The 26,875-nt window shown below is 39.2% G+C and overlaps 1 protein-coding gene and 2 non-coding genes across 3 annotated transcripts in view; all 3 read right to left on the reverse strand.

Annotated features, from left to right (window-relative positions):
* LOC139947589 (syntaxin-binding protein 5-like) overlaps positions 1-26,875 on the reverse strand; it is an 87,859-nt gene that overhangs the window by 22,186 nt on the left and 38,798 nt on the right. The window contains exons 3-18 of the mRNA XM_071945536.1: positions 26,779-26,860; positions 24,803-24,903; positions 24,169-24,303; positions 22,066-22,129; positions 19,395-19,602; positions 18,343-18,421; positions 17,233-17,387; positions 11,307-11,379; positions 10,231-10,387; positions 8,080-8,147; positions 6,979-7,019; positions 5,308-5,513; positions 4,390-4,653; positions 3,235-3,359; positions 1,689-1,911; positions 200-287 (exon numbers count right to left, since the gene is read on the reverse strand). Of these exons, the coding sequence (XP_071801637.1) occupies positions 200-287; positions 1,689-1,911; positions 3,235-3,359; positions 4,390-4,653; positions 5,308-5,513; positions 6,979-7,019; positions 8,080-8,147; positions 10,231-10,387; positions 11,307-11,379; positions 17,233-17,387; positions 18,343-18,421; positions 19,395-19,602; positions 22,066-22,129; positions 24,169-24,303; positions 24,803-24,903; positions 26,779-26,860 (2,069 nt within the window). The remainder of the gene's footprint in view (positions 1-199; positions 288-1,688; positions 1,912-3,234; positions 3,360-4,389; positions 4,654-5,307; positions 5,514-6,978; positions 7,020-8,079; positions 8,148-10,230; positions 10,388-11,306; positions 11,380-17,232; positions 17,388-18,342; positions 18,422-19,394; positions 19,603-22,065; positions 22,130-24,168; positions 24,304-24,802; positions 24,904-26,778; positions 26,861-26,875) is intronic.
* Trnan-auu (transfer RNA asparagine (anticodon AUU)) lies at positions 2,265-2,337 on the reverse strand. The gene has a single exon. It is a non-coding gene; the product is annotated as a tRNA-Asn (tRNA).
* On the reverse strand, positions 2,577-2,649 carry Trnay-gua (transfer RNA tyrosine (anticodon GUA)). Its single transcript has one exon. It is a non-coding gene; the product is annotated as a tRNA-Tyr (tRNA).

A 26,875-nucleotide genomic window follows, 5' to 3' on the forward strand; every position in this document is an offset into this window, starting at 1 on the left:
AGGACACTCAGCTAGTCAAAGTATACCACAACAGATTCAACTCAGGGACAGAGTGCTAAAACGCAAAGGTAAATAGACTGAGGCAGGAGTCCACCCATACAGTTGAAGTCAGTACCTTCCCCTGGGCCACCGTTGCCTGACTCGGAGCAGACGGACTGCGCTTTGCAGGAGATGAGCTTGCGAGAGCCCTGAGACTTACTGCGTTTGAGCTGGGCTGGGTCGTGGTTATTGCGGCCCTGTTTACGAGAATTGTTGCTACTAGTGGGACTCACACAAACACCGTTCTGCTGCAATGATAAGATAAAAGTCATGTCATGTATTGAGGACTGCACAAGTCTATTTTGGTTGTTAAGTTCTAAGCAATTTCAAAGAATCTCAAGTGAATGTTCATTCACAGTGCTAAGGCTGAGTAAAAACAGAAACATGTTTAGCGTCCTGGTTTCTCAAAAAAAGGAAGGAGGGGCTTTTGATTTTAAGATGGCCGCCATTCTTTTTAAAATGTCAAATATCCATTGTTTTTTCTTCTGCTCAAACACACAATACATCAATGAAACATTTGGGTCAAGACATTCAGATTGTTTTAGCTGAGATCATTTAAAAATAACCCTTTTAAAATAAAATAAAAATGTGCATAAAAAATGTGCATAAAAAATAAGGAGGCAGCCTCTAAAAATGAAGCGGGCCGGACGCAAAACATGTTTCTTTATTTACTTGCCCTTACACACATTGGTGTATATGGATAACACAAACATTAATATTCTTTATCCTCGATGCAGATTTGACGTCTAACATTCACATTGCAGTTTTATGACATCTAGTGCACTGGTAGGAATCACACAGGGGTTACTAAGTGGACTGAAAACTCAATTCAGACATGACTGCGTAGGTTCTCCATGAAATAATTCACTGGGGGTTTTCATCTCAAATTTAAACTTCCTTCCTTGTCTTCTCTCTCCATGAGTTTCTTAACTAGTTCAGTGATTAAGTTTGCTTTTCTGAGAGCCATTGACTTCAAGACCAGAATTAGTAAATGAAATGAAGGTACATGTATTGCTTCACTAGAGTCAACAGTTCCATGACAAATCTGTTCACCATCGCTCAGTCAATAGTTCTACATAAATGACTGATCACTGACGCTACACTCCAGTCAACAGTTTGATAATTGTGACCTGTTCTGTTCACCAAGGCTACACTCCAGTCAATAGTTCACAGTAATTGGCCAGTCTGTTCACCAATGCTACTCTTGAGTCAATAGTTCTAGGATAATGACCTATTTGATCTTCAATGCCACACTTGAGTCAAACGTTCTACATTAATGAACTACCTGTTCACTGATGCTACACTTGAGTCAATAGTTGTACATTAATGACCTACCCAACCACCAATGCCACACTTGAGTCAATAGTTCTAGGATAATGACCTATTTGATCTTCAATGCCACACTTGAGTCAAACATTCTACATTAATGAACTACCTGTTCACTGATGCTACAATTGAGTCAATAGTTGTACATTAATGACCTACCCGATCACCAATGCCACACTTGAGTCAATAGTTCTACATTAACGACCAATCTGTGTTCAGTCAATAGTTGTACATTAATGACCTACCTGTGTGACACTTGAGTCAATAGTTCTACATTAATGACCAACTTGTGTTCAGTCAATAGTAACACCAAAATGACCTACCTGTTCACCAGTGCTACTTGTTGGTGATTTACATCTCTCTGGATCAGCCATGTACTGTTCCACAATATCGCCCAAACCCTGTGGTTTACTCTTCTTGGGTGACCGTGGGGTTCTTGTGTAGGGATCTGCCGAGCCGTACAGATCTGGGGTTCCCATGTTAAGTAGACATGTCTTCTGAAGGTAGTCCACAATGACAAGGCCAGACACAGTACCAAAGGCAAGGCTGTAATAGTACAACACAAAAGGCATGAGTGTTTCTGAGTCATAAATATTTATCAATGGGTGCGTTCATTTAGCTTCCCTGGGTCGACCCCGGTCTGCCCCCGGTGCGTTCGAATAGCTCTAACGTCATTCCAGGGGCTCACCTGAGTCAGCCCTCAGTGCCCTGCTTGTCAGCCCTCTGGCCCCAGGTGCGTGACGTCAATACGACAGCGGTGAGTGATCGTTCGTTTAGCTCTTGTCAGGGGCTCACCAGAGTGAGCACCGCAGGGAAGCTAATCGAACGCACCCAATATAAACCACAAGGGAAACTGACTGGGTAAATTTTGAAATGACTTTTGGGGTTGAACAAAGAATTGACTAGAGTGGGATTCGAACCGACGACCTCCGGATTAATGTGCCGGTGCTCTACCAACTGAGCTATCTAGCCCTATGTTGGCGGTGTCCCTATTTTGTCAATATCTTTGTTCGGGGGTGCCAGTCAGAAGCCATACAACCGTTAACTGCCGTGTAGCCAGGGATTACACCCAAATTACGTTACAACCTGGGAAGCGGCAGCCAGGGGATCACCTTAAGGGGATGCGACTTTTTGTTTCAGATATCAATATAAACCACAAGGGAAACTGACTGGGTAAATTTTTAAATGATGTTGGGGGTTGAACAAAGAATTGACTAGAGTTGGAATCAAACCAACGACCTCCGGATTTACGTGCCGGCGCTCTACCAACTGAGCTATCTAGCCAACAAAGATATTGACAAAATAGGGACACCGCTAACATAGGGCTAGATAGATAGCTCAGTTGGTAGAGCGCTGGCACGTTAATCCGGAGGTCGTTGGTTTGAATCCCACTATAATCAATTCTTTGTTCAACCCTAAAAATCATAAATATTTAGTTAACTTTTTTTACTCTAGGCATGTGCCATTGGCTTATTGTCCTTGCAATTTTGTCTTGTTATTCCTGTATTTTGCACGGTTCTTTTTGTTATGCCGAAGACATGTACATAATAATATCTTCAAGTAGGCTTGAATCCTTGATTCTGTTTGGTCGGTCCATAGCAACACGGAGTGTGATTGAAACTTATATTGCACGGCTCACATCAAACACTACGATGTGTGTTCTAACTCCGTGTTGCGCTTCTATAAAATTACGCAAATCGTAGACCTACAGTTTATGTATATAAGATGTTATATAAATTCAAAAGCGGCGCGTTTGCATCGAATGCTGATCGTCAAATGTGTTGCTTGAAGTTTGCTTGAAGATAAATTCGTTATCACGCGCGCCCTCGTGGAATTACGAGAAAATATAGAAAATATATGTGTACTTACAGTCCATAACATGAGTTGATTTCCACAGCAGTTATAGTAGATGGAGCTTCACCATCAACCCATACCAGCTGACAGCACAAATCAGCCTGAAATCCTGAAGACCGTTTATGCGCTCCACCTTTCACCTGCGGTATAACAAATACAAGGATTCAATATCCATCAGTAATAATAACAAGTTCTCATACTACATGTTATACAGCACATTTCACGAAAAACCGTCTCAATGCGTTTTTTTATTAGTGCACTAGTGGGTCATGAAAAAAAAAAGCGGAAAATCGTTGTCTGGATTTTGGGCCATCGGGAAATTTGTCCAGATTTTGGGCCAGCACCATGAACGTTAAAAAGTTTTAAACTGCAGCGTAGACAAAACATTCACAAAAACATAAGCCACAAATCTTAAACGTAACAATGTGCTGTGCATCCTCATTTTCAAGATATTTTTGTAGCACTCCTTAGATGCGTCCTTGCCGTCGACTGCCATATTATACTGCAAAAATACACACACACACACACAACGTATGTACTTGTGTGCTGAGTCTCATGGTGTTGGCTTTTTAATACAGCTTTAAGTAAAGCGCCCTCTATTTGTACAATGGAACAATGACATTGAAGTACATGTGTAATGGACATTGCGCTAAACGAAAAATTTACAATGAAAGACCAACGGGAAGCATTTAACTGGGTCCCGCCCCCGACTCACATGTCAAAATCAAAATGCAATTTAAGTGCTTTCGGATTCCAGGTTCGTGCTGCTTGACAATCTATTTTGGATGTAAAAAAAAAAAGGAAGAAAAAAAAGATAAAAGTTGAACGGAAAAAACAGAGCCCGCAAATAAACTCCATTCTTTTAGAACTTGATCTTTAAGAAAAAAGTAAAAGGGGTGGATAAAACAAACAATTTTTTTTTTAACATAATTTTTTTAGAGCATAAAAAACCCAGTGTCCATTTTAAAACGGAGGAGTCACATCCCTGCCTACAATATCAATCGTGTCATGGCCGAGCAGTCTACATGTAGTTCACCGAGTCCAATCTCTGTTGTTGTCTGCAGCAGAGTGTGGATTTGAATCCCAGTCATGACCTTTGTGCCCTAGACCATAACCATAATTGCTTCAAAAGAGACAGGAAGGCAGTGCATTCAGGAAAATATTCCATACCTTTAAATTTGGAACGTTATCTCTTATTCCGTCTCCTGAGCTGGTACTTGTCGCCTGGTTACCACTTGCTGGTCCACTGCCTGCTGTAGCCCCACCAGACGTTGTCTGTGTGACTGGAGCAGGTGCACTCATTGCACTAGCTACAGAGCTCGCGCTGACTGTACTGGTGTTGCGCTTAAGTGGGGTGGGTGGAGGAGGGGGCGGAGTCTCAGCCTCTGGGGTGTCTGGTTCCTCGGGTTCATACACAATAGCAATCTCCAGAACCTGTGAACAACATGAAATCATTTATATGATTTGAGGCGTTGCACGGTGAGGTATCAATATGTTCCTTAGTTTGTGGTAACACCATAAGCCTTTTTGAGGTATGGCGGACAAGATAGGAGTGCACTGTTTGGTTTAGGTGTATTACACACAAATTTACCCAAACATTATAGTGTTGTTAAAAAACAAGTGGAGTGCTAAATAAAGCAAGATTTTTTACTGCGTTTTCAATCTTCAACGACACAGTTCAGAAATCAGCTGAAACACTGCATGTCTGTACATTAACAATGGATGACAGTGGGTTTTTACAGTACAAAAACAAAGGTATACAATAATACATAGAAACACTTCAAATATCCATTTTGTTTTCTTCTAATGTTCAAACACAAAATAAATATACAAATGAAACATGTTGGACAAGATATGTTGGACAAGACATGAAGATTTTTTTTTGCTGAGATCAGTGAAATATATCCCTTTTTTCGATTTACAAAGAAAAATCACAAAAACAAAATATAAAAGAAAAATGTAATAGAAAAAGGGGAAAAAAAGAACGAAAAAAAAAGGAGGCTGCCTCTATAAAGGAAGCAGGCAGGGACGCTGAACATGTTTCTTTTTTTAACTCGGCCTTATCATGCCTGCGTAACAGATACTCACCGATAACTCTGTAGTGACTTCCAATCTACTGAACCTATACAAAATAACATGACCACTTGCTCCTGCCACCGCTAGTAACCTGCTTTCCTGACAAAGTTTAACCATCTGAATAGCAAAGGGTTCCTCGTCACCATCTAAACTACGAGCTTGCTTCTTCTTCTCAAATACTTTGGCAGTCTTCAGCTTGTACAGAACTTGTAACATAACTGTAGAAAATACACAAAAAACAGTGATAATAATAATTTGGGGGGCTATAATCATCTTCACTCGCTTGAGCTAAACTGCGAAGGACGCGGCTACAACATGTTCGAGAAGCAGGCATGGCCTTCAGCTTCCAGCCACATCAACCCATTATGACCACGGAGCACAGCTAAGATCAAAAGTGTTCAATTTGTCCTGAGGGAGGAAAACTGGATAGTCTGGAAAAACCCTCGTGGCACAGCAGAGAACCAACGCACAACTCAACTCACATATGGCCCCGTCTGGGAATCGAACCGGGGTCACCTTGGTGAGAGGCGAGCGCTTTACGCACAAGCCAACTGTGCCATCAAATGATGGAACAACTTCTCCTCTCAAAAAGAAACCCAAAACAATTTTAAACTAAATTGTTTGGTGAAAGAATTTTGTTGTTGAATAATGCTGAAACTAGCTTGACAAAAGTTTAAATTACTTGTAAGTTCAACAACTTGCTTAGTAAGGAAAACCTTACAACTTGTTAGTCAATCTGGCTTAACAAACTTGCTAAGTCGACATTGCACTTCAGCTTGCTTGCTAATATTTGATGACCGACAAGCTTCCCGATCTTGCGTAATAGAAATCTTAAGATATATATTTGGTTTGCGGTAATACCATGTGTGTATCTACTTGCCAGGTAGAGTTTGTTCTTAGAGAACGTCTTGCTTAGTTCTACTACAACGGAGTATTGTTCGGGTGTTCGGGAGACTTCTCAGTTCTGAAAAGAACTGTCCTGCTTTTAACTATTACCTGGACGGATGGTATAGAAATAGGCTGGGACTACTACTTTAGCTTATAGGATCGTAATTAACTGTACTACCGCAGAGTCAGTTCTTGGGTTTGGTTTCAATCTTAAGCTTGCTACTTTAACAACAGATTACAGCTGGTAAGTCAATCTTGCTTACAAAGTTTGCTACGTTAACATTACATTACAGCTAGCTCCCAATCTCACTCAGCAACCTTGCTTGTCAACATTACAATACGGCTTGTTAGTCAATCTTGCTAAGTAAGCTTGCGAAGTCATCGTTACATTATAATTTGCTGGTAAATATTGCTCTGCGAGCTTGCTGTCCCACATCACACAGGTTTGTTGTAACATGCCTGTCACAATGATTTACCATTACAATAAAATAAGAGAGTTTGTTTGTTTGTTTGTTTGTTTGACTGTTTATTTGAGCTTGAGCTTCCGATCAAGGGAACTCGGCAAACTCTCACAAGGGGAGATAAACACCAAGCTGGCAACAGCCAACCTCTCTCATACCATCACCATGATTATGAGTTGCACTGATCATGAAATTGTGATTCAGTAACTAGACAACAATGCATTAGTGTTTGTGAAATCAGCGGTTAGCTTGGTAGGATTCGAACCCACAACCTTGTAATTGCAAGTCCTGCAGTTTAACAACTAGACCACGTGACATTAAAACAATGACTCACCTCGAGATGCATCCCAGAATTTGATTGTACCATCTGCATGTCTGTACAAAAACAACAATTAATTGCAAAATGAAACTTTTTTTTCTGCAGTCTGTCTACATTCAGAGCATGAATGTGAAACGAATTGTACATGAATGGAGGCTAACATGATATTGACCGGGAAAACCTATATTAATAATAATAATAATATAGGTATTTATAAAGCGCCTTTAACGTCGTTTGGCTAAATGTTGTAAAAACTCCAGCCAGTAAACGACCTTGCCCTGGGTTTCACAAGCACATTCTTTTAGAAGCAAGGGAAAATGGGATTTTAACAAGTATTCAGTTTATAAAAAGCTTAATTAGCCAGCTGCTAAATGGCAGCTCACACACTATAGACCTTTATCACGCTGTCACCATCTTGGTCATGTTCCCTGTTTCCAACAACTGAAATGAATGCTAACATTCACCAGACTGTTATAACGTCAAGCCTTAGTTTGGTTACATTGAGTTATGGAGTAAAATCAAGATGGCCACAGCGTGATAACGGTCTATTGTGTTTGATGAGATAAGGAACGAGACAAGAATTACCTCGGGAATCATTAAAATTTAAAGACAATGGACACTACTGGTTATTGTCAAAGACCAGTCTTCTCACTTGGTGTATCTCAACATACATGTATGCATAAAATAACAAACCTGTGAAAATTTGAACTCAATTGGTCGTCGATGTTGCGAGATAATGAAAGAAAAAACACCCTTTCTAGACCTCAAAATCTAATTCCGAGGTCTCGAAATCAAATTCAGGGAAAATTACTTCTTTCTCGAAAACTGCAAGTTACTTCATAGGGAGCCGTTTCTCACAATGTTTTATACTATCAACCTCTCCCTATTACTCGCTACCAAGTAAGGTGTTATGCTAATAATTATTTTGAGTAATTACCAATAGTGTCCACTGCCTTTAAACCACACCACAAGTACAAACAGTCAAACTTGTATATATAATGGGATGGAATGGTAAGGTTTGGCTTATAGTCATTCGGGCAATGACTTTAGCATCAGGCAGAGACAAACATCTTGTCAGTTACATGCAAAGTATTTGATAGAATGAGAAGAACGTACCCAGTGATAACAATTTCCTGCTCACTGCTTCCCCCACTTCCCCATCCTCCTCCTTTCACTGGCCAGTTCTACACAAGAGGAAATGAAACAATAAGACATGTCATATCGAAGATGATGCACATGAAATTGTGCACGTCAAATAAATGCACAAATCATTAATGTCTGGTTTTACAATACCACCTGCGTTGAGCATTCTTTGGGCCCAAATTTTCTACAGTTGCTTAAGCAGACAATAGTGCTTAACACTTTTCGGCTATGCATACGAAACTTAACTCGTCTTTAGTCCTAAGATTAATCCTAAGTTAGGAGGAGTTTGGTAAAAATCGACGGCAGGGCTTTTAATCAACTCTGTAAAACTGGACCTGAGCCTAATTTCATAGAGCCTTTAAGCACAAACAGCATTGCTTAATAGAAACAGGTTACCAGCCAAAGTTACATTATGTTTCAGTCATGTGACTGGTGACCCACTCCAATTTTGCTTAGCAAAGAAAATTGCCAAGCAGCATTTTCTGCTGAAACGCTTTATGAAATTGGGCCATGTGGATTACCTTTTTACTATAGAGTTGTTTCTATAGGTAACCAGTTATCAATGGTTACCGATCAATACCTATTAACAAAAGAGATATTTCTTGGTTACCAGTAATCAATGGTTACCCGTTTTACCTTTTAAATGTAGAGCTTTTTCTCGGTTACCACACTGCTAAAAATGGTATTCTTGAAGTAAGAAAAACATCTCATTTTGAAAAAAATATTTCTTGTGTCACTCCCTAGAAAAAGTCTCTATGGAGTGACACAAGAAATATATTCTCAATGAGATGTTTTTCTTGTTTCAAGAATACCATTTTTAGCAGTGCAGTTATCAATGGTTACCTGTCTTACCTTCTAAATGTAGAGCTTTCTCTCGGTTACCAGTTATCAATGGTAACCCATCTTACCTTTTAAATGAAGAGCTATTTCTTGGTAGTAATCCATGGTTACCGTTCTTACCTTTTTACTATAGAGTTGTTTCTAGGTAACTAGCTACTAATGATTACTGATCTTACCTTTTTACTATAGAGTTGTTTCTTGGTTACCAGTTATCAATGGTTACCGTTCTTACCTTTTTACTATAGAGTTGTTTCTAGGTAACCAGTTACTAATGGTTCCCGTTCTTACCTTTTTACTATAGAGTTGTTTCTTGCGATTGAGGCTATTAGCTCCAGCTGAATACAGATGTGGTATGAGATCGGATGGACAGTCGGCGTAGTACTGCACACATGTAACTGTTATCAATGGTTACCCGTCTTACCTCCTAAATGTAAAGCTTTTTCTTGGTTACCAGTTATCAATGGTTACCCGTCTTACCTTTTAACAAAAGACCTATTTCTTGGTTACCAGTTATCAATGGTTACCTGTCTTACCTTTTAACAAAAGACCTATTTCTTGGTTACCAGTTATCAATGGTTACCCGTCTTACCTTTTAACAAAAGACCTATTTCTTGGTTACCAGTTATCAATGGTTACCTGTCTTACCTTTTAACAAAAGACCTATTTCTTGGTTACCAGTTATCAATGGTTACCCGTCTTACCTTTTAACAAAAGACCTATTTCTTGGTTACCAGTTATCAATGGTTACCCGTTCTTACCTTTTTACTATAGAGTTGTTTCTTGCGATTGAGGCTATTAGCTCCAGCTGAATACAGATGTGGTATGAGATCGGATGGACAGTCGGCGTAGTACTGCACACAGGTAACTGTTATCAATGGTTACCCGTCTTACCTCCTAAATGTAAAGCTTTTTCTTGGTTACCAGTTATCAATGGTTACCCGTCTTACCTTTTAACAAAAGACCTATTTCTTGGTTACCAGTTATCAATGGTTGCCTGTCTTACCTTTTAACAAAAGACCTATTTCTTGGTTACCAGTTATCAATGGTTACCCGTCTTACCTTTTAACAAAAGACCTATTTCTTGGTTACCAGTTATCAATGGTTACCTGTCTTACCTTTTAACAAAAGACCTATTTCTTGGTTACCAGTTATCAATGGTTACCCGTCTTACCTTTTAACAAAAGACCTATTTCTTGGTTACCAGTTATCAATGGTTACCCGTCTTACCTTTTAACAAAAGACCTATTTCTTGGTTACCAGTTATCAATGGTTACCCGTTCTTACCTTTTTACTATAGAGTTGTTTCTTGCGATTGAGGCTATTAGCTCCAGCTGAATACAGATGTGGTATGAGATCGGATGGACAGTCGGCGTAGTACTGCACACATGTAACTGGAGACTCATGTAGATCCATAGGGTAGGGGTTCTCAAAGCATGGATAACTGATAAGACACAATCAATCAAAAGGATAAAGTCCACGGCCCAATTTCTTAGAGCTGCTTAACACAAATATTTGCTTAGCATGAAATTTCTTCCTTGATAAAAACAGGATTACCAACCAAATTTCTATTTGTTGCATATTGCTTGTTTTTGGTATTCAGCTGTTGTTATCTTATCCTGGAAATCACATAGAAATTTGGTTGGTAATGCTGTTTTTATCGAGGCAAAATTTCATGCTCAGCAAATTTGTTGTGCTTAGCAGCTTTATGAAATTTGGCTCATGAGGAAGAATACAGGGCCCAATTTCATGGCTCTGCTTACCGTCAAATTCTGGGCTTAGGATAACCATCCTCCGCTTACATAACAGGCGCAGAATTTCCACGCTAGCTGTGTAAGCGTAGAATGCCTAGTAACGTGGAGTTTGCACGCAAACAAGCCAAAATTCCTCGCTTAAGTGTGAAACCCACACAAGATTCAGACTGAATTAAACACATGAGGATTCCCCCTTCGAGATGACTAAACTAAGATTCAACGTGAATGATGAGGGAGGTGAATTGGGCCGATACAGCACTTTAAAGGTACACGTTGCCTTGGATCGAATGAGTTGGTCTTTCAAAAGAGTTTGAAACACAAACATGCCTAAAAATTGCACGCTGTTACTTTTATGTCGCTAAGAAACACGGTCGGCCATTTTGTGGAGTCAAAATTTGGACTCCATCAAATGGCCCACTGTGTTAGCTCGCGACGTAAAAAGAAAACCGTGCTTATAGGAATCTTATAGAAATTAAAGAAACGATGACAAATCTATAGGAATCCTATTAAATCCAATAACATTCTATAGGTATTGCGCCTATAGATAGGAATTTTTTGTAAGGGAGGACTCACACTCAGGCGATCAGACAAAGACAAGATGGAGCTTACCCTTGTGACGTTAGATCTACTACCACTAGATCACTCTCAAGTAACACCACCACTGCATATGGCTCCTGGGGATCTGTAACACAGGAACAGGTATTTATAAACTAGGCCCCCAAAAACAAAGCACCGGAATACACAATCTGAGAAGCGTTTTGGGTCATAAAAACTTATATATTCTTATCTATGTAAACCACAAGGGAAACTGACAGGGTAAATTTTTGGGGTTGAACAAAGAATTGACTAGAGTGGGATTCGAACCTAGTCAATTCTTTGTTTAACCCCAAAAATCATTTCAAAAATTTACCCAGTCAGTTTCCCTTGTGGTTTATATTGATATCTGAAACAAAAAGTCGCATCCCCTTAAGGTGATCCCCTAGCTGCCGCTTCCCAGGTTGTGTCGTAATTTGGGTGTGATCCCTGGCTACACGGTAGTTAACGATTGTATGGCTTCTGACTGGCACCCCCAAACAAAGATATTGACAAAATAGGGACAACGCCAATATAGGGCTAGATAGCTCAGTTGGTAGAGTGCCGGCACGTTAATCCGGAGGTCGTTGGTTCAAATCCAACTATAGTCAATTCTTTGATCAACCCCAAAAATCATATTTTTACCTAGTCTCATTACTTTCATGGGACAAACTAATGAGTACTTCATAATGGACATGTCAAAATGTTAAGGACAAGGAAAATATCTGTTACGCTTACGCAAGAAATAAAAAGGACTGCAAAACGAAACAGACTCAAACAGTTTCAAATGCAGCACCTGTTCAAAATGAAATCATTCCTTCATCTGCACTTAACATTCATAATCATGTGTTTATAACAGCAAATGTGTTTAAATGTAAAGTTACACTGTTTGTATTATGTAGATCCTATGTGGAAACAAATTAAAGAATGGGTAATTGACATAGAAATACACGAACAAACAAACATATTGATTAACACATATAATCATATCCTTTGGAGACAGTTTAGTTTTTATAAAAAAACCTGTATATATGTACATGTACGTACATGTCAGTATCCAAACATAACCGGCTCTCTTATAATACTATTTCATTACAGATGTTTTCCCGCATAATGACTATGACCTCTGACCCATGATATGCGGCCATGTTAGCTGACAGGTATGGCCTACCAAGTGTGTCATCATGTACATTGATAAGCAAGTGTTTATTACTAGGAATCAACAAATGAAGATACATATCTTAGACTGTGTTTGAATTGGCAGCTACGGCTAGATCGTCACGTCAAGATGAATTAAAGGCAGTGGACACTATTGGTAATTACTCAAAATAATTATTCGCATAAAACCTTTCTTGGTGATAAGTAATGGGGAGAGGTTGGTGGTATAAAACATTGTGAAAAACAGCTCCCTCTGAAGTGCCATAGTTTTGGAGAAAGAAGTAATTTTCGACGAATTTGATATCGAGACCTCAAGTTTAAACGCACACAACTTCGTGTGACAAGGGTGTTTTCTTCTTTCAGTATTATCTCGCAAGTTCGATGACCGATTGAGCTCAAATTTTCACTGGTTTGTCATTTTATGCATATGTTGAGATACACCAACTGTGAAGGCTAGTCTTTGACAATTACCAATAGTGTCCAGTGCCTTTAAAGGCACTGGACACTCTTGGTAATTACTCAAAATAATTGCAGCAGAAAAAACTTACTTGGTAACGAGCATGTGAGAGCTGTTGAAAGTATAAAACATTGTGAGAAATAGCTCCCTCCGAAGTAATGTAGTGTTTTTCAGAAAGAGGTGATTTCAGACTCAAACAATAAAAGACTTCTGCTGAAGCCTTTTTATTTTGCATCTGGAAGCACACAAAGTAACGTGTTTTTTCCTTTCATTATTCTCTTGCAAATTCCACGACTAATTGAGCCCAAATTTGTATTGTATGCATATGTTGGGATACAACAAGTGAGAATACTGGTCTTTGACAATTACCAAACGTGTCCAGTGCCTTTAAAAAATATAGGCTGTCCTTGGTAACACCCTTAGCAGTAGCTTAGTCCCCCAATTTGGATAGCCTTAAAAAACTGTATATGACTTGGGCAATAATCACTGACCACAAGAACTAAAAATCCTATTATCCCTACAAACACTAGGGGCAGTCATCAATTCAATTAAATTCAAATACACAATTATTTCCGTACTGAAATATTGACAAATACATTAACTAAGGAGTAAAGCAAAAATATCATTTAGTAACAGTAAACATAAATGTAATAATAAATAGAGTATGGGGTCGTTTTGATAAGCAGAAGCTTTTACAAAACAGCCAGACAGACAAACAAACAAAACAAACAGACAGACATGCAGACAAACATAAGACATGACACAATGAGTTCATCAATAAAAACATGTCTGCAGCTATGTGTGTTGAAATGTTGGCGTTTCCACCAAGTCTGAAATACATAAAAGTGTCAGGATTCTCGTCCCTGCAAACAGCACTTCTCAACATGTAGTTAGTCATGAATAATTATTCAAATTTCTGATTTTTCTGTTTAATGTAACGCCAGTAACTGCGGCCATAACCCATCTAAAATGAATGCAGAGCGAATGCAAAACGATGTACATGTAGAAGGAATATATAATGATATAGAGGGAATGCAGAATTCTACATGTACATGTACATGTAGAAGGAATATACATGTATAATGATGTAGAGGAAATGCAGAATTGTGTAGAGGGAATGCATAATGACGTACGAGGGAATGCAGATTGATGTAGAGGGAACACAGAATGGTGTAGAAGGAATACAGAATGATGTACATGTAGAGTGAACGCAGAATGACATAGAGTAAACGCAGAATGATGCATATGGAATACAGAATTGTGTACAGGGAATGCAGAATGATGTACATGTAGAGTGAACGCAGAATGATGTACATGTAGAGTGAATGCAGAATGATGTAGAGTGAACGCAGAATGACGTAGAGTGAATGCAGAATGATGCATAGGGAATGCAGAATTGTGTACAGGGAATGCACAATGATGTACATGTAGAGTGAACGCAGAATGATGTAGAGTGAACGCAGAATGACGTAGAGTGAATGCAGAATGATGCATAGGGAATGCAGAATTGTGTACAGGGAATGCAGAATGATGTACATGTAGAGTGAAAGCAGAATGATGTAGAGTGAACGCAGAATGACGTAGAGTGAATGCAGAATGATGCATAGGGAATGCAGAATTGTGTACAGGGAATGCACAATGATGTACATGTAGAGTGAACGCAGAATGATGTAGAGTGAACGCAGAATGACGTAGAGTGAATGCAGAATGATGCATAGGGAATGCAGAATTGTGTACAGGGAATGCACAATGATGTACATGTACAGTGAAAGCAGAATGATGTAGAGTGAACGCAGAATGACGTAGAGTGAATGCAGAATGATGCATAGGGAATGCAGAATTGTGTACAGGGAATGCACAATGATGTACATGTAGAGTGAACGCAGAATGATGTAGAGTGAACGCAGAATGACGTAGAGTGAACGCAGAATGATGCATAGGGAATGCAGAATTGTGTACAGGGAATGCACAATGATGTACATGTAGAGTGAACGCAGAATGATGTAGAGTGAACGCAGAATGACGTAGAGTGAAAGCAGAATGATGTAGAGTGAACGCAGAATGACGTAGAGTGAATGCACAATGATGCATAGGGAATGCAGAATTGTGTACAGGGAATGCACAATGATGTACATGTAGAGTGAACGCAGAATGATGTAGAGTGAACGCAGAATGATGCATAGGGAATGCAGAATTGTGTACAGGGAATGCACAATGATGTACATGTAGAGTGAACGCAGAATGATGTAGAGTGAACGCAGAATGACGTAGAGTGAACGCAGAATGATGCATATGGAATGCAGATTGATGTAGAGGGAATGCACAATGATGTAGAGGGAATGCAGATGTGTAGAGGGAATGCAGTTGTGTGTGGAAGGAATACAGAATGATGTAGAGGGAATGCTGAGATGTGTAGAGGGATAGCAGAATGATGTAAGGTTAACAGAATGGTGAAGTGCGTGCAGAATGATGAGTCTTCTAAAGACCAAACCAAAGCAACAACTATCGGGGCTACACCCCCCCCCCCCCCCCCACCAACACCCCCAGGCCTCTCTGTTCATTCTATTCAAGTCAGCAATCACTGCATTAATAGCATCAGCTTTATTGGATCATTCTGGCCGACGCCGCCTCATCTCAACATAGAGCAAGGAACAGCTCAACAAGAAAATCAAATTGTAACCGATTAAGCAGGTAGCGGCTTTTGACAGTTCAACCCTGACGTTCTTAGAAGTGGGCCAACAATGCATGAATCCTCCCCAGCCATCAGCGGGTTTATAGATGAAGGAAATGGTGGCTAATTGGATCAGACTGAGGTTGAATTTACTCGGCAAACACCGGTGAAGGTTAGAAGCCTATGGATTAGGGAGCATCTGAGAGGGTAGAAAGTCAATCTCCAGACCGTCACTACAATCACTTCAACATTATTCTTCCTCTGTGGACATAAACGCTCTACTATCATCGCCGGTTCCACAAAACCAAAGTTATACTCAGGGGTGAGAGTCATTACATTAACAAAAAAGTCTGAAACTTGAACACAAATTCAAAGGTATTTTGAAATGATACGATTTCTACCATTTGGTAACCCCTGGGTTATAGATTCCAGGGAGCTTTTGGAAACAGTACCCAAAGCAGACAAATGAGCAGGATTTCTCTATTTTTGGAAAAAAATATTGTCTGATTTTCTTTACCAGGCCGACATAAAAATTCTGAATTCAGCCAAGAGACTGAACAATCTCATCCCAGTATACTTTGTCTTTACATGTAATCAAAAACATTCTGATATTTCTGATCGCCAGATTATCGGACATCAGATTAAAGTTGGAACAAGAACAACGTTTAGACAGATCCATCGGTGTAAAATAAATATATAAATAAAACAAATAGTGGCTTCTTATATAGCACGCATATCCAAGTGACGCAGTACAGTATTTCCTGCACAAGGTATGTGGGACTATGTTTGAAGTATGAGACCTATTCCTTAGCACCACGTAATGGTTTACGAGGTGTTGTGGCGCAATATGCTGCAAATCAAACCAGGAACACCGCGGTGAACCCCTTCTCTTTTCAATAAGTGCGCTTGTTTTTTTTTTACGTCTGTTAAACACACAGGACCAACGGCCTCAGGTCCCACGAAAAACTATAGGATGGGAGGAAATAATTTGTCACTCCTTTCAAAACCAATGATGTCAAATGATGTCATTTTATATAACCTTATTTGGGGTTGAACAAAGAAAAACTGACGAGAGCGGGATTGAACCAACAACCTCTGGATTAACGCTATCTAGCCCTATGTTGGTGGTCTCTCTATTTTGCTGATATCTTTGTCAGTTGATGCCAGTCAGTAAGCCAACCGTTTAGCTGCCGTCTAGCCAGGAATCACACACAAGTTTATCATTACAACCTGGGACGGCAGATAAGGCACTGGGCACTATTGGTTATTACTCAAAATAATTGTTAACATAAAAACTTGATTAGTAATGAGCAACAGAGAGCTGTTGATAGTAAAAAACATTGTGAGAAATGACTCCCCCTGATGAAATGTAGTTTTGAGAAAGAAGTTACTTATCACCGAGGTCTCAAATTCAAGCCATCTGAAAGCACACAACTTGTGCCACAATGGTGTCTTTTCTTCCAATATTCTCTTGCAATTTTGACGACATATTGAACTCAAATTTTCATAGGTTTATTATTTCATGCACCTGTTGAGTTACATGTACATTGTACACCAAGTGAGATTACTGGTCTTTGACTATTTCCGACAGTGTCCAGTGCTTTTAAAGAGATGCAACTTGTTATTATTAACTGAAACTGACTAGGCGAAATATAAAATACAGTCAATGAACTTACTGCTTGGCCAGGGGTTGTCACACAGACAAAGAAAGTCTATGACAGTATGTTCCATTTCTAGCACGGTGGTTGTCTTGCCCTGCATGATGGTTATACTTGGTGTACTATTAGCTTTATCGTATGGTAAACCCCCTGAAAACAGAATGAATGGGTCCCTGCAAAAAAAAAACATCACCCAACATTACAGTTAGTTTTTTACAGTATTCTCGGTTTATTTATAAAAAAAAAAAAAAAGTCATGTTAAACCCACAGATGGGCATTATTTTGCCATGTGTACTGCCACAATGCTCCAAAATTTAATATTGGAGTCCAGTATGTATTATTGGTGGACAAGCGCCATTCCTAAAATAATCGTTACCTGTCTGTTTGACCCAACAAGGCAAGGCAGTGACACAGAATAAAAGGCTGGTGCTCGGCTCAATTTTTGCTTAGCTAAGAAATTTGTCAAGCAGTATTTTCTGCTTATAAGCTTCATGAAATTGGACCAAGTTGCATTTGACGAAGCTGCAAGATCCAAACAGCACCCTCGCTGAGGTCAATGAAGACCTATCATTGGCTGCGATTTTGTGCGCAGCGCGTGCACATTTCCATTGGTTGCCTTCAGCGATAACTGCCCTTGCAAGGGGGCTATTCTTTGATAAAGGCCTGGCTGTCTAGTGGCTCTGCTTACTTTAAGCAAATATCAACGCTTGCGTAAGCAGGGCATTCCATGCTTACGTCAAGGACAGTTCACAGTTAAGCAGGAATTATTTTGCTTTTGTGTATGCGTACTCCACATTTCTATGTATTTTTTGCTTACACAGCTAGCCCAGAACTTCAGAGTTCGCACAGTAAGCAGAGAATGGTGTTCAAAAGTGCAGAATTCAGCGGCAAGCAGAGCCATGGAATTGGGCCCGGATTGGGTCAGCACCCAGACCCAGACCCATGTTTGACCCGTCCATGGCCTTTTGCGCAGACGACCAGCCACACTTTGTGGCCCCCTACTGCTTGGCAAAATTCATGGCTGTGATGTCGCAAGAAAAAGGTCTACATGAATGTTTTTGTTGAAGATTCCCACCCAGTGATATTTAAGATTGTGTGGTACCCAACCCTCACGCAGTGACAGCTTACCCGTTTTTCACTGACCTCCATTCTACTTTGAGTACCGGCGTACACGGCTCAGGTTTCAGCCCTTTGACGGGCACTTTAGCTGAAAATAAAAATACAACCCATGTTAACAAGAAACTCACTCAAATCAACTATGAACCCTGAGCATAAACTTAAAACACAAGTAAAGAAAAAGAAAAATAATCATATAAATTTAAAAGCTTTGATAATTGGCTGTTAACCTCAATTTGGTAAGTAATTTTCTCAGCTGCTTGCATGCTTAAAGCCAGAGTATATTTGTGGCCCGTTATGTGAAAATGAGTCAGATGTCGCCCAATGCATTATTAAGTTATGGACAGTTTGATGTGTGGGAAAAAAAACAAAAAAAAAACAAGAACATTTTTTGTTTTTTTTGTTTTCAAGATCTTTGTTTGCATGGTTAACCTTTAGAACACTTACCTTTAGACTATAAAGCTATGAAAACAACAATTTTGTGATCATACTTATGTCTGATTTGTATCCTTTCGTGCGAAATGGTAGTTTAAAACATCAATTTACTTGTAATTTGTTTTTCAGAAAAAAATGACATATTGGCTAATTTCAAACGGGAGTACCTCAGCAATGCGACACACCCCAAAGTTTAGACATTACCAAACTACTGCTGGTGGTGTGTTCTTTCCAGCCATGCAACATTACAACTCAATTCTTGAAATTGTGAACATCAGACTCATTTTCACATAGCAGGTCACATTTTTGGTTATGATTCCCTCTGAAGTAACGTAGTTTTTGAGATAGAGGTAATTTCTCACTAAAATAATAACAGACTTCTAGCTAGAAGTCTTTTATTCGTATCTGAAAGCGCACAAATTTGTCCAACAAGGGTGTTTTTTCTTTCATCATTTTCTCCCAACTTCGATGACCGACTGAGCTCAAATTTTCACAGGTTTGTTATTTTATGCATATGTTGAGATACACCAACTGTGAAGGCTAGTCTTTGACAATTACCAATAGTGTACCTTCCCTTAAAGCCTTGCTTGGGGCGAACTTGCATTGAAAAAAATAAAGAAGATTATTACCATGTGGGGAGATGATATTGGCAGGTTTGGCAGCACTTTTTAGATTCCACATCGTGAGGGTGCCATCAGTATGACTGACAATGAACTGCTTTCCTTCATGGTGCCAGGAGACGCAGCGCACCGGTTGGCTACAGTTAAACCGTTGCTCCGCCATCTTGGTCGTCAAGTCCCACATGACCACTGCACCAGTCTCAAATCCAATCAGTAGCTACAGATTGAGGGAAAGTGAAGATGAGTTACGATGACAACAATCAATATAGTAAGAAGAATGGACAAGAAAATGTAGATTCGTGGATAGAATGTACCAGCCGAAGGCAAGTACATTGTAATCACGAATCTACACTTTAGAGTTTATTCTCTGACTTAAATTTTGTTCCCCAAACTTTGTACTTTGTCAAACGTCGTTTGGACCAGTTCTATTTGCAAAAGTTATAACCAACATTTTATAGTGCTTGCAACATTATCGAGTACCATGTTTTGATCAGTTTACAATTGTGTTTTTACTAAAGTAAATTAAATAACTGGAAAATGTTAATGGAAACTGAAATAATACAAATTTTCAGATGTGTTGTGCACGTCATGTTTTCTTCCAATTTGGAAAGACAACTGTTTCAAATTGAACAATCACTTTAGTTTGTAACGAAGCTACAGTTACATGTAAGTGTAGATTCATTACAAATGTACAGCTGAGTGTAGATTTGTGAAGAATTTACAGATAAGTGTAGATTCAGACAAATAATGCACACTTCCATCAATAGAGTGACGTCACAGAAAGCTACAAAAAAGACAACACAGTGTGTAGTAAGTAAGTCTCAGACATATTGAAGTGTGCAATGTTATGACTGCTTGTACTTAATGACTGCTTAGTGGCAATGCCTACCATGGACATATCTCCCAATAAGTAGATTATAGACTTCAATGACATGCAATTAATTATCATTTGTTAAACAGTCTGCTGGAGAGCCTTGCTAAGGAGGGATTAATGTTCATCTTCTAAACACGCACAGCTGATTCTAATTAAATATGCCCCTTTCTCCCCTCTTCAAATACAGCTTTTCTATCAATGCGCCATGCATTCATAAACGGTTATAATAACTATAATGAAAGCTTGGAAGGCCAGGCATGCTGTTTTTCGTCGTCTGGAAAATAGTAGGAATATAAAAATGTAGAAATTAAGTTTCCAAAGGCACATGAGAACAGAACAACTGTTTAGTTACTACACGACACAGATTAAAAGGACAAAAAATATACACACTCAAATCATAGAAATAGAACCCGGAGAACGCTGAGTGTCTCATTGTGTGTGCGGTTCCGTTGCGAGACCATTTTTACGGACGCGCATACGCCATTTTTGTTACTTGAGTATGGCAAAATATTTTGCCATACAGTGACGTCATCACTGACCAATGAACACACTAGAAACAGCCTACATGTATGTGCGCTGACATATTGCTATTTTGCCATACACACGTGCCACGCAAGGATCATTTTGCCATACATGTACATGCGTATCGCATGGTATCGCTACGCCACATCCATAGACGACACAGAGGGCGGCCGAGCTCAGCGTTCTCCAGGTTCTATTTCTATGACTGAAATAAAACATCCGTTTAAAGTTGTATAGTGTGCGAGGTACATGTACATGTACAATGTACATGTACCAACGGAGGTAGTATGTGACTACATGTACTTTTATCTTCCATTCATAAACACCTCAGACAGTTTCGCGTCACGTGGGGGTGTTTAAACGGTTGATAATAACCACCGTGAGCTGTTTATAACTAATAGTTTTCGGATACGCTTAGTCCACAACATCGTTCTCAGGGTGAATGATCTCGCCGTGCAATTTTGGCCCATGAATACCAGGATACATACTACTAGTCATGCATATCCGAAAACTGTCTCAGTCATAAAAATGTAAAACACAGACAGAGCTCAAGGAAAGGCTTTGGAAAATGGATACGTTTTACAGAGTTTCTTACTTTATTACGCCTTTTAACAAAAAAGGCATTCATGAATGGGAATAAAAGAGTAGTGACTCGTTCTTAAACAGCCGTTTAAATCCTTGTAGGGTCGTGGCCGTGCGATTCGGCTCGGGCCTTTATCACACAGCCACGACCCTGCCGGTTTTAAACGGCAGTTTAAGAACTCGTCGCTATCCTTTTATTCTCTTAGTACGTGCTAATCCACCAACCAGATGCTCGCACCTGAGTGTGATATTAAGCTACAACCTACTCCCAGTTTTTAAATTGCACTCTGCGTATTGTGAGTGTCAGGGCGTCCCGTTCCGCCTAAGATCAACATAAAAATTACAATCTAAACTTTGCGCGTGCATGCTGTTCATCATGAAATAACGCTCTGAAATTTTAAACTTTGAGATTGACTAAATGAGGCTGGAAGATAAATTTGTTATCACACGCGCACTCGTGGAATAAGGAAAAACATATCGCGTCTGCATCCCATATCCAATTCGTCCTTCAGCCTTGATGGATATTGGACGCAGAAGCGCTATATTTTTCCGTATTCCACTTGCGCTTGTGTGATAACTTATAATGTTACATACGTAAGGTAAGGTAAGGATTGCATTTGCAACCATAATCGGGTTGAATTCGTTACAAAAATACATCACAAAAACTTTAAACAAACAATTCATTGATTAACTAATTCCAACCTTATTAGCATCTATGGGGTTATCACTCAGGTGGACAACAGGCCCAGGATGTGTCTTCCGCGACCTGAAATATATCACACAGTACAATTATACTCTCAAGAAAATCAAGTTCAGTTTTGTTATGGACATCTTAGAACAAAATGGGCACAAATAGTCCACCCGTGGTTGACTACTGACCAGCACACACATGCGCAGTGACGCACTCACTGACACACTCATAGAACTGCTAAGCACGAAAATTTGCTTAGCATTGAATTTCTTCCTTGATAAAAACAGGATTACCCAGACAATTTTCATTTTTTTTGCAGGATAAGCAAACAACAGCTGAATACCAGTAACAGGCAATATGCAACAAATGGAAATTTGGTTGGTAATCCTGTTTTTATCAAGGAAGAAATTTCATGCTAAGCAAATTTTCGTGCTTAGCAGCTCTATGAAATTGGGCTTAGGTCTTTAGCATTCGGATTGCTGAGCTCATGACAGGCCTGACACTACACGGAGGCAACGAAGGCGATTGCCTCCTTTGCCCCTTGCCATTGCCTTGGTGCCCTTGAAATGCTCCAGTAGAAATTTACAATTTCCTCATAGGGTGCCCTTACCCAAAGAGAAAATGCCTTGGTGCCCTTGACCTTTCAAGAACTAAGCATACAAGCCTGCATGATGCTCAGTTACAGTGAACATGTACAATAGTGGATAATGTACACAGTGTGGGAAATGCTGCATTTTCATTTTCACTGTCATGATCCTGATACAATGCGCCTGAAGGCAAATAAATCCAACACCCACAGGCTAACCCCCTCTTTAGCAACACAAGGGGTTTAGACGGATTATCTCATATCAAACTACTAAACCCTATATTATGATGTTAGCAGTCCAGTGTGGTGACAACCACATGCATCTTTTTCAATCCGGTCAAAGACGCACTCAAAGGCTGTTGGTACATGTACATGTAATTACTCTAAGCAATGGAGAGCTGTTGATAGTATAAAACATTGTAAGAAATGGCTCCCTCTGAAGTAACATAGTTTTGAGAAACTTCTCACTCAAATAATTGAGTTGAATGAGAGACCTCAGCTGAGGTCTCAAGTTCAAGGCATTTGAAATCACACAACTTGTGCGACAGTGGTGTTTTTTCTTCCACTAATCTCTTGCAACTTTGACAACCAATTGAGCTCAAACTTTCACAGGTTTGTCATTTGATGCATATGTTGAGATAAACGTGTCCAGTACCTTTAAAGCCAGGCAAATGGCAATTAGTCCTCAGTCATCAGGGTTTTTCCTACATTTTTTTCTTCAAAACTGTGGGGGCATTCTGGACACCAACACTTTGGAATTGAAAAAAGGTCTGAATGTTTTTGGGCGGTTTTAAGCTTGGTTTGAACTGACCTACTGTGCAATATTTCGTGAGCAACTATTATAGCATGGGTCAATTTCACAAAGAGTTAGGTCCTAACTTAGGACTAGTCCTAGGAGATATACAAATTGCATGGACAGTCCTAAGTTAAGACGAGTAACTGGTCCTAACTCGAGATAAGACTAGTCCTAACACTTTGTGAAATCCACCCTATTTCACTTGACGTCATCATCAGAATAATCTTGGATGCGCCATTTTGGTGGTCAATGTCAGTGAAGTGCGCATTTTTAGGTGACGCGGCGTTTACACGTAAGCGTATTGACCACCAACATGGTGAGCGTGGCATCAGCCACCGCATGTGAGGCGTGTGCAAGGGGTCAATTGAATGTGTATTCAAGTTGTGCCAAAGGAAATTAATAAATAAAAGAAAGAAAGAAAGAATTAAATAAAGAAAGAAAGAAAGAAACAAACAAACAAACACAACAAACAAACAAACAAACAAACAAACAAACAAACAAACAAACAAACAAACAAAAAACAAAAAACAAAAAACAAAAAAACAAACAAACAAACAAACAAACAAACAAACAAACAAACAAACAAACAAACAAACAAACAAACAAACAAACAAACAAACAAACAAACAAACAAACAAACAAACAAACAAACAAACAAACAAACAAACAAACAAACAAACAAACAAACAAACAAACAAACAAACAAACAAACAAACAAACAAACAAACTTACAATTCAATTGCTTTATTCCAGTTGATGACATAGCCAGAGAGTACGAATGACTCGATGTTAACCACATGAACGTTGCCTCTCTCTGTCCCTATATACAACCACTTGCTTTGGAATGGAAGGGTGCAGTTTGTTATTCTGTCGAGACAAAGATATCATTGAAATTAATCAAAGTATTTACGGCATTAAATATACACAAGTTCTAGAGTGCACCATGGTTAACTAACCACTTTCAGACAGGCGCGTCAAAGTCCCGCCGAACCAAATTCTGAATTACATACATGAAAAGTTCAACGTCCGAAACAGTTAAGAATATTATTTTTTTCCGGCCAGATGAAACACGGAGTGGCAGAAAAATTTGGGGAAAATTTGCAATAGCCGGAAAACTGGCACCCCTAATACAGTGCTTGGGACTGGTATTTAGCTGCTGTTTACTTCGCACAACAGTTGAGGGAAGTCTTGGCGGGCAAACAAACTTTATTAAGTAAGGATTTTTTTCGTGTCAGCAAATTTTGTGCTTAAGCAGCTCTATGAAATTGGTCCCAGTGGTCTTCAACCTCTTGGCAATGACTTGCCACCCATTTCTATGGAACCAATCATATTTGAATTGGGCAAGGGGAAAAAGTGAAACACTGACCTTTCTCTGTTGAATTTCAGTGAATGAAGTATTGCTGGTCTTTTCTGTCTGAGGTTCCATAAGTGCAAACTGTCATCAGCGCACACACTGACTAAAGCACCCTGGCAAGAAATCAATTATTGAATTAACAATATTAAATAATAATAATAACATTTATATAGCGCTTTCCACAGGCATATACCAAAGTGCTTTAACGTTGTCTGAAAAGATGTGACTTGAAATGTCATACAACATAAGCTTGGAGACAATTCACCTAAAATAACTGTTCATGCGAGGTATTAAATGCCCAGTCACACAGGCCCCGATAACGAAAATGAAAATGAGAACAGTGTGACTCGGCCTTAAGCCTGGTTCATAAACAAACATACTTCCTACGAATGCAGAGATTGCGATACTAATTCTGATGTCACATCTTCGCAAACGAAGAATTCGCAACTGTTGGACGTTGTAGTTTTAAGTTGCTTTAAATGTGGATTGTAATGGCTTCTTTAAAGGGACATTTCGGAATTCGTTTTGCTAACATAACAGTTGCCGGCAGTGTATGCACTTTATGTAGAAGTTTGAGATCGATCAGCCATCTGGGTCACTAGAAAATGTTGAAAACTGTTACACATTTTGCATGACATATACAGATGTAGGCAAAAACAAAAGTGAATAAAAGGCTCACTGAGCGATAACAACTCCAAACGCGAAACTTGATTATTTATTTCTCATCAAATATGACATGCTCACTGAGCGATAACAACTCCCAACGCAAAATTGGATTATTTATTTAGATAGATAGCTCAGTTGGTAGAGCGCCGGCACGTTAATCCGGAGGTCGTTGGTTCGAATCCCATTCTAGTCAAGTCTTTGATCAACCCCAAAAATCATTATTTATTTCTCATCAAATATGACATTTCAGACAGAAATATATCTAGGAATGTTTTCTACTGTTATCATCCTTGGACCGTGCAAGTTTTACGTAAATCTGTGATATTCAGGATTTTTAGTTTCTTACCAATTCTGTAACATTCCCTTAAAAGACTTATTGTCGGTAATGATGATGTCTTTGGTGGTAATGTGTTCCAGTCTTTAATAAACTATTTGGGTATGAATAGAACCCCCGAAATTGAAAACAATATTTTGAGAGCGCCCTTACGTCGTCAAAAATACGTACGGTAGCATTGCCTCTAAGATTATTTATTTAGATAGATAGCTCAGTTGGTAGAGCGCAGGCACGTTAATCCGGAGGTCGTTGGTTCGAATCCCATTCTAGTCAAGTCTTTGATCAACCCCAAAAATCTTTATTTATTTCTCATCAAATATGACATTTCAGACAGAAATATATCTAGGAATGTTTTCTACTGTTATCATCCTTGGACCGTGTAAGTTTTACGTAAATCTGTGATATTCAGGATTTTTAGTTTCTTACCAATTCTGTAACATTCCCTTAAAAGACTTATTGTCGGTAATGATGATGTCTTTGGTGGTAATGTGTTCCAGTCTTTAATAAACTATTTGGGTATGAATAGAACCCCCGAAATTGAAAACAATATTTTGAGAGCGCCCTTACGTCGTCAAAAATACGTACGGTAGCATTGCCTCTAAGATTATCCAGAGTTACATAATTCTTTGTACAATGCTATACATACCTCCCAAGTAAAATGCCTCGTGATTTTTTTCACAGAACTCGGGAAAGTACTAAATATACAGTGCTTACACATATCGGTGTACATGTACAAATGTATATGGGAAAATCACATCTACATAGGATTTGAATTGCCTCTAGCTAACGTGCAATCTTGGTGGTCTAGTTGAAACTGCTCTAGAATGGCAAAGGTCGTGAGTTCGAATTGCACCCAAGTAATATGCCTATAATTTTTTTCACAGAACTTGGGAGAGTACACAGTGCCAACACACTGATCAGTGTTTATGAATAAAACCAAAATGAATATATTCTTTATCCCCGATGCAAATTTATCTATTATACATACCTCATTAACAAGAAACATGAGTTGCAGAACTGCAGTGTCGCTATCATGACGTACGTGACAATCCACACCAGGACGGCCAAATCTGAGCACATTAATG

This window comes from Asterias amurensis, chromosome 14 (assembly GCF_032118995.1).
Source record: "Asterias amurensis chromosome 14, ASM3211899v1".
Classification (NCBI taxonomy): Eukaryota; Metazoa; Echinodermata; class Asteroidea; order Forcipulatida; family Asteriidae; genus Asterias; species Asterias amurensis.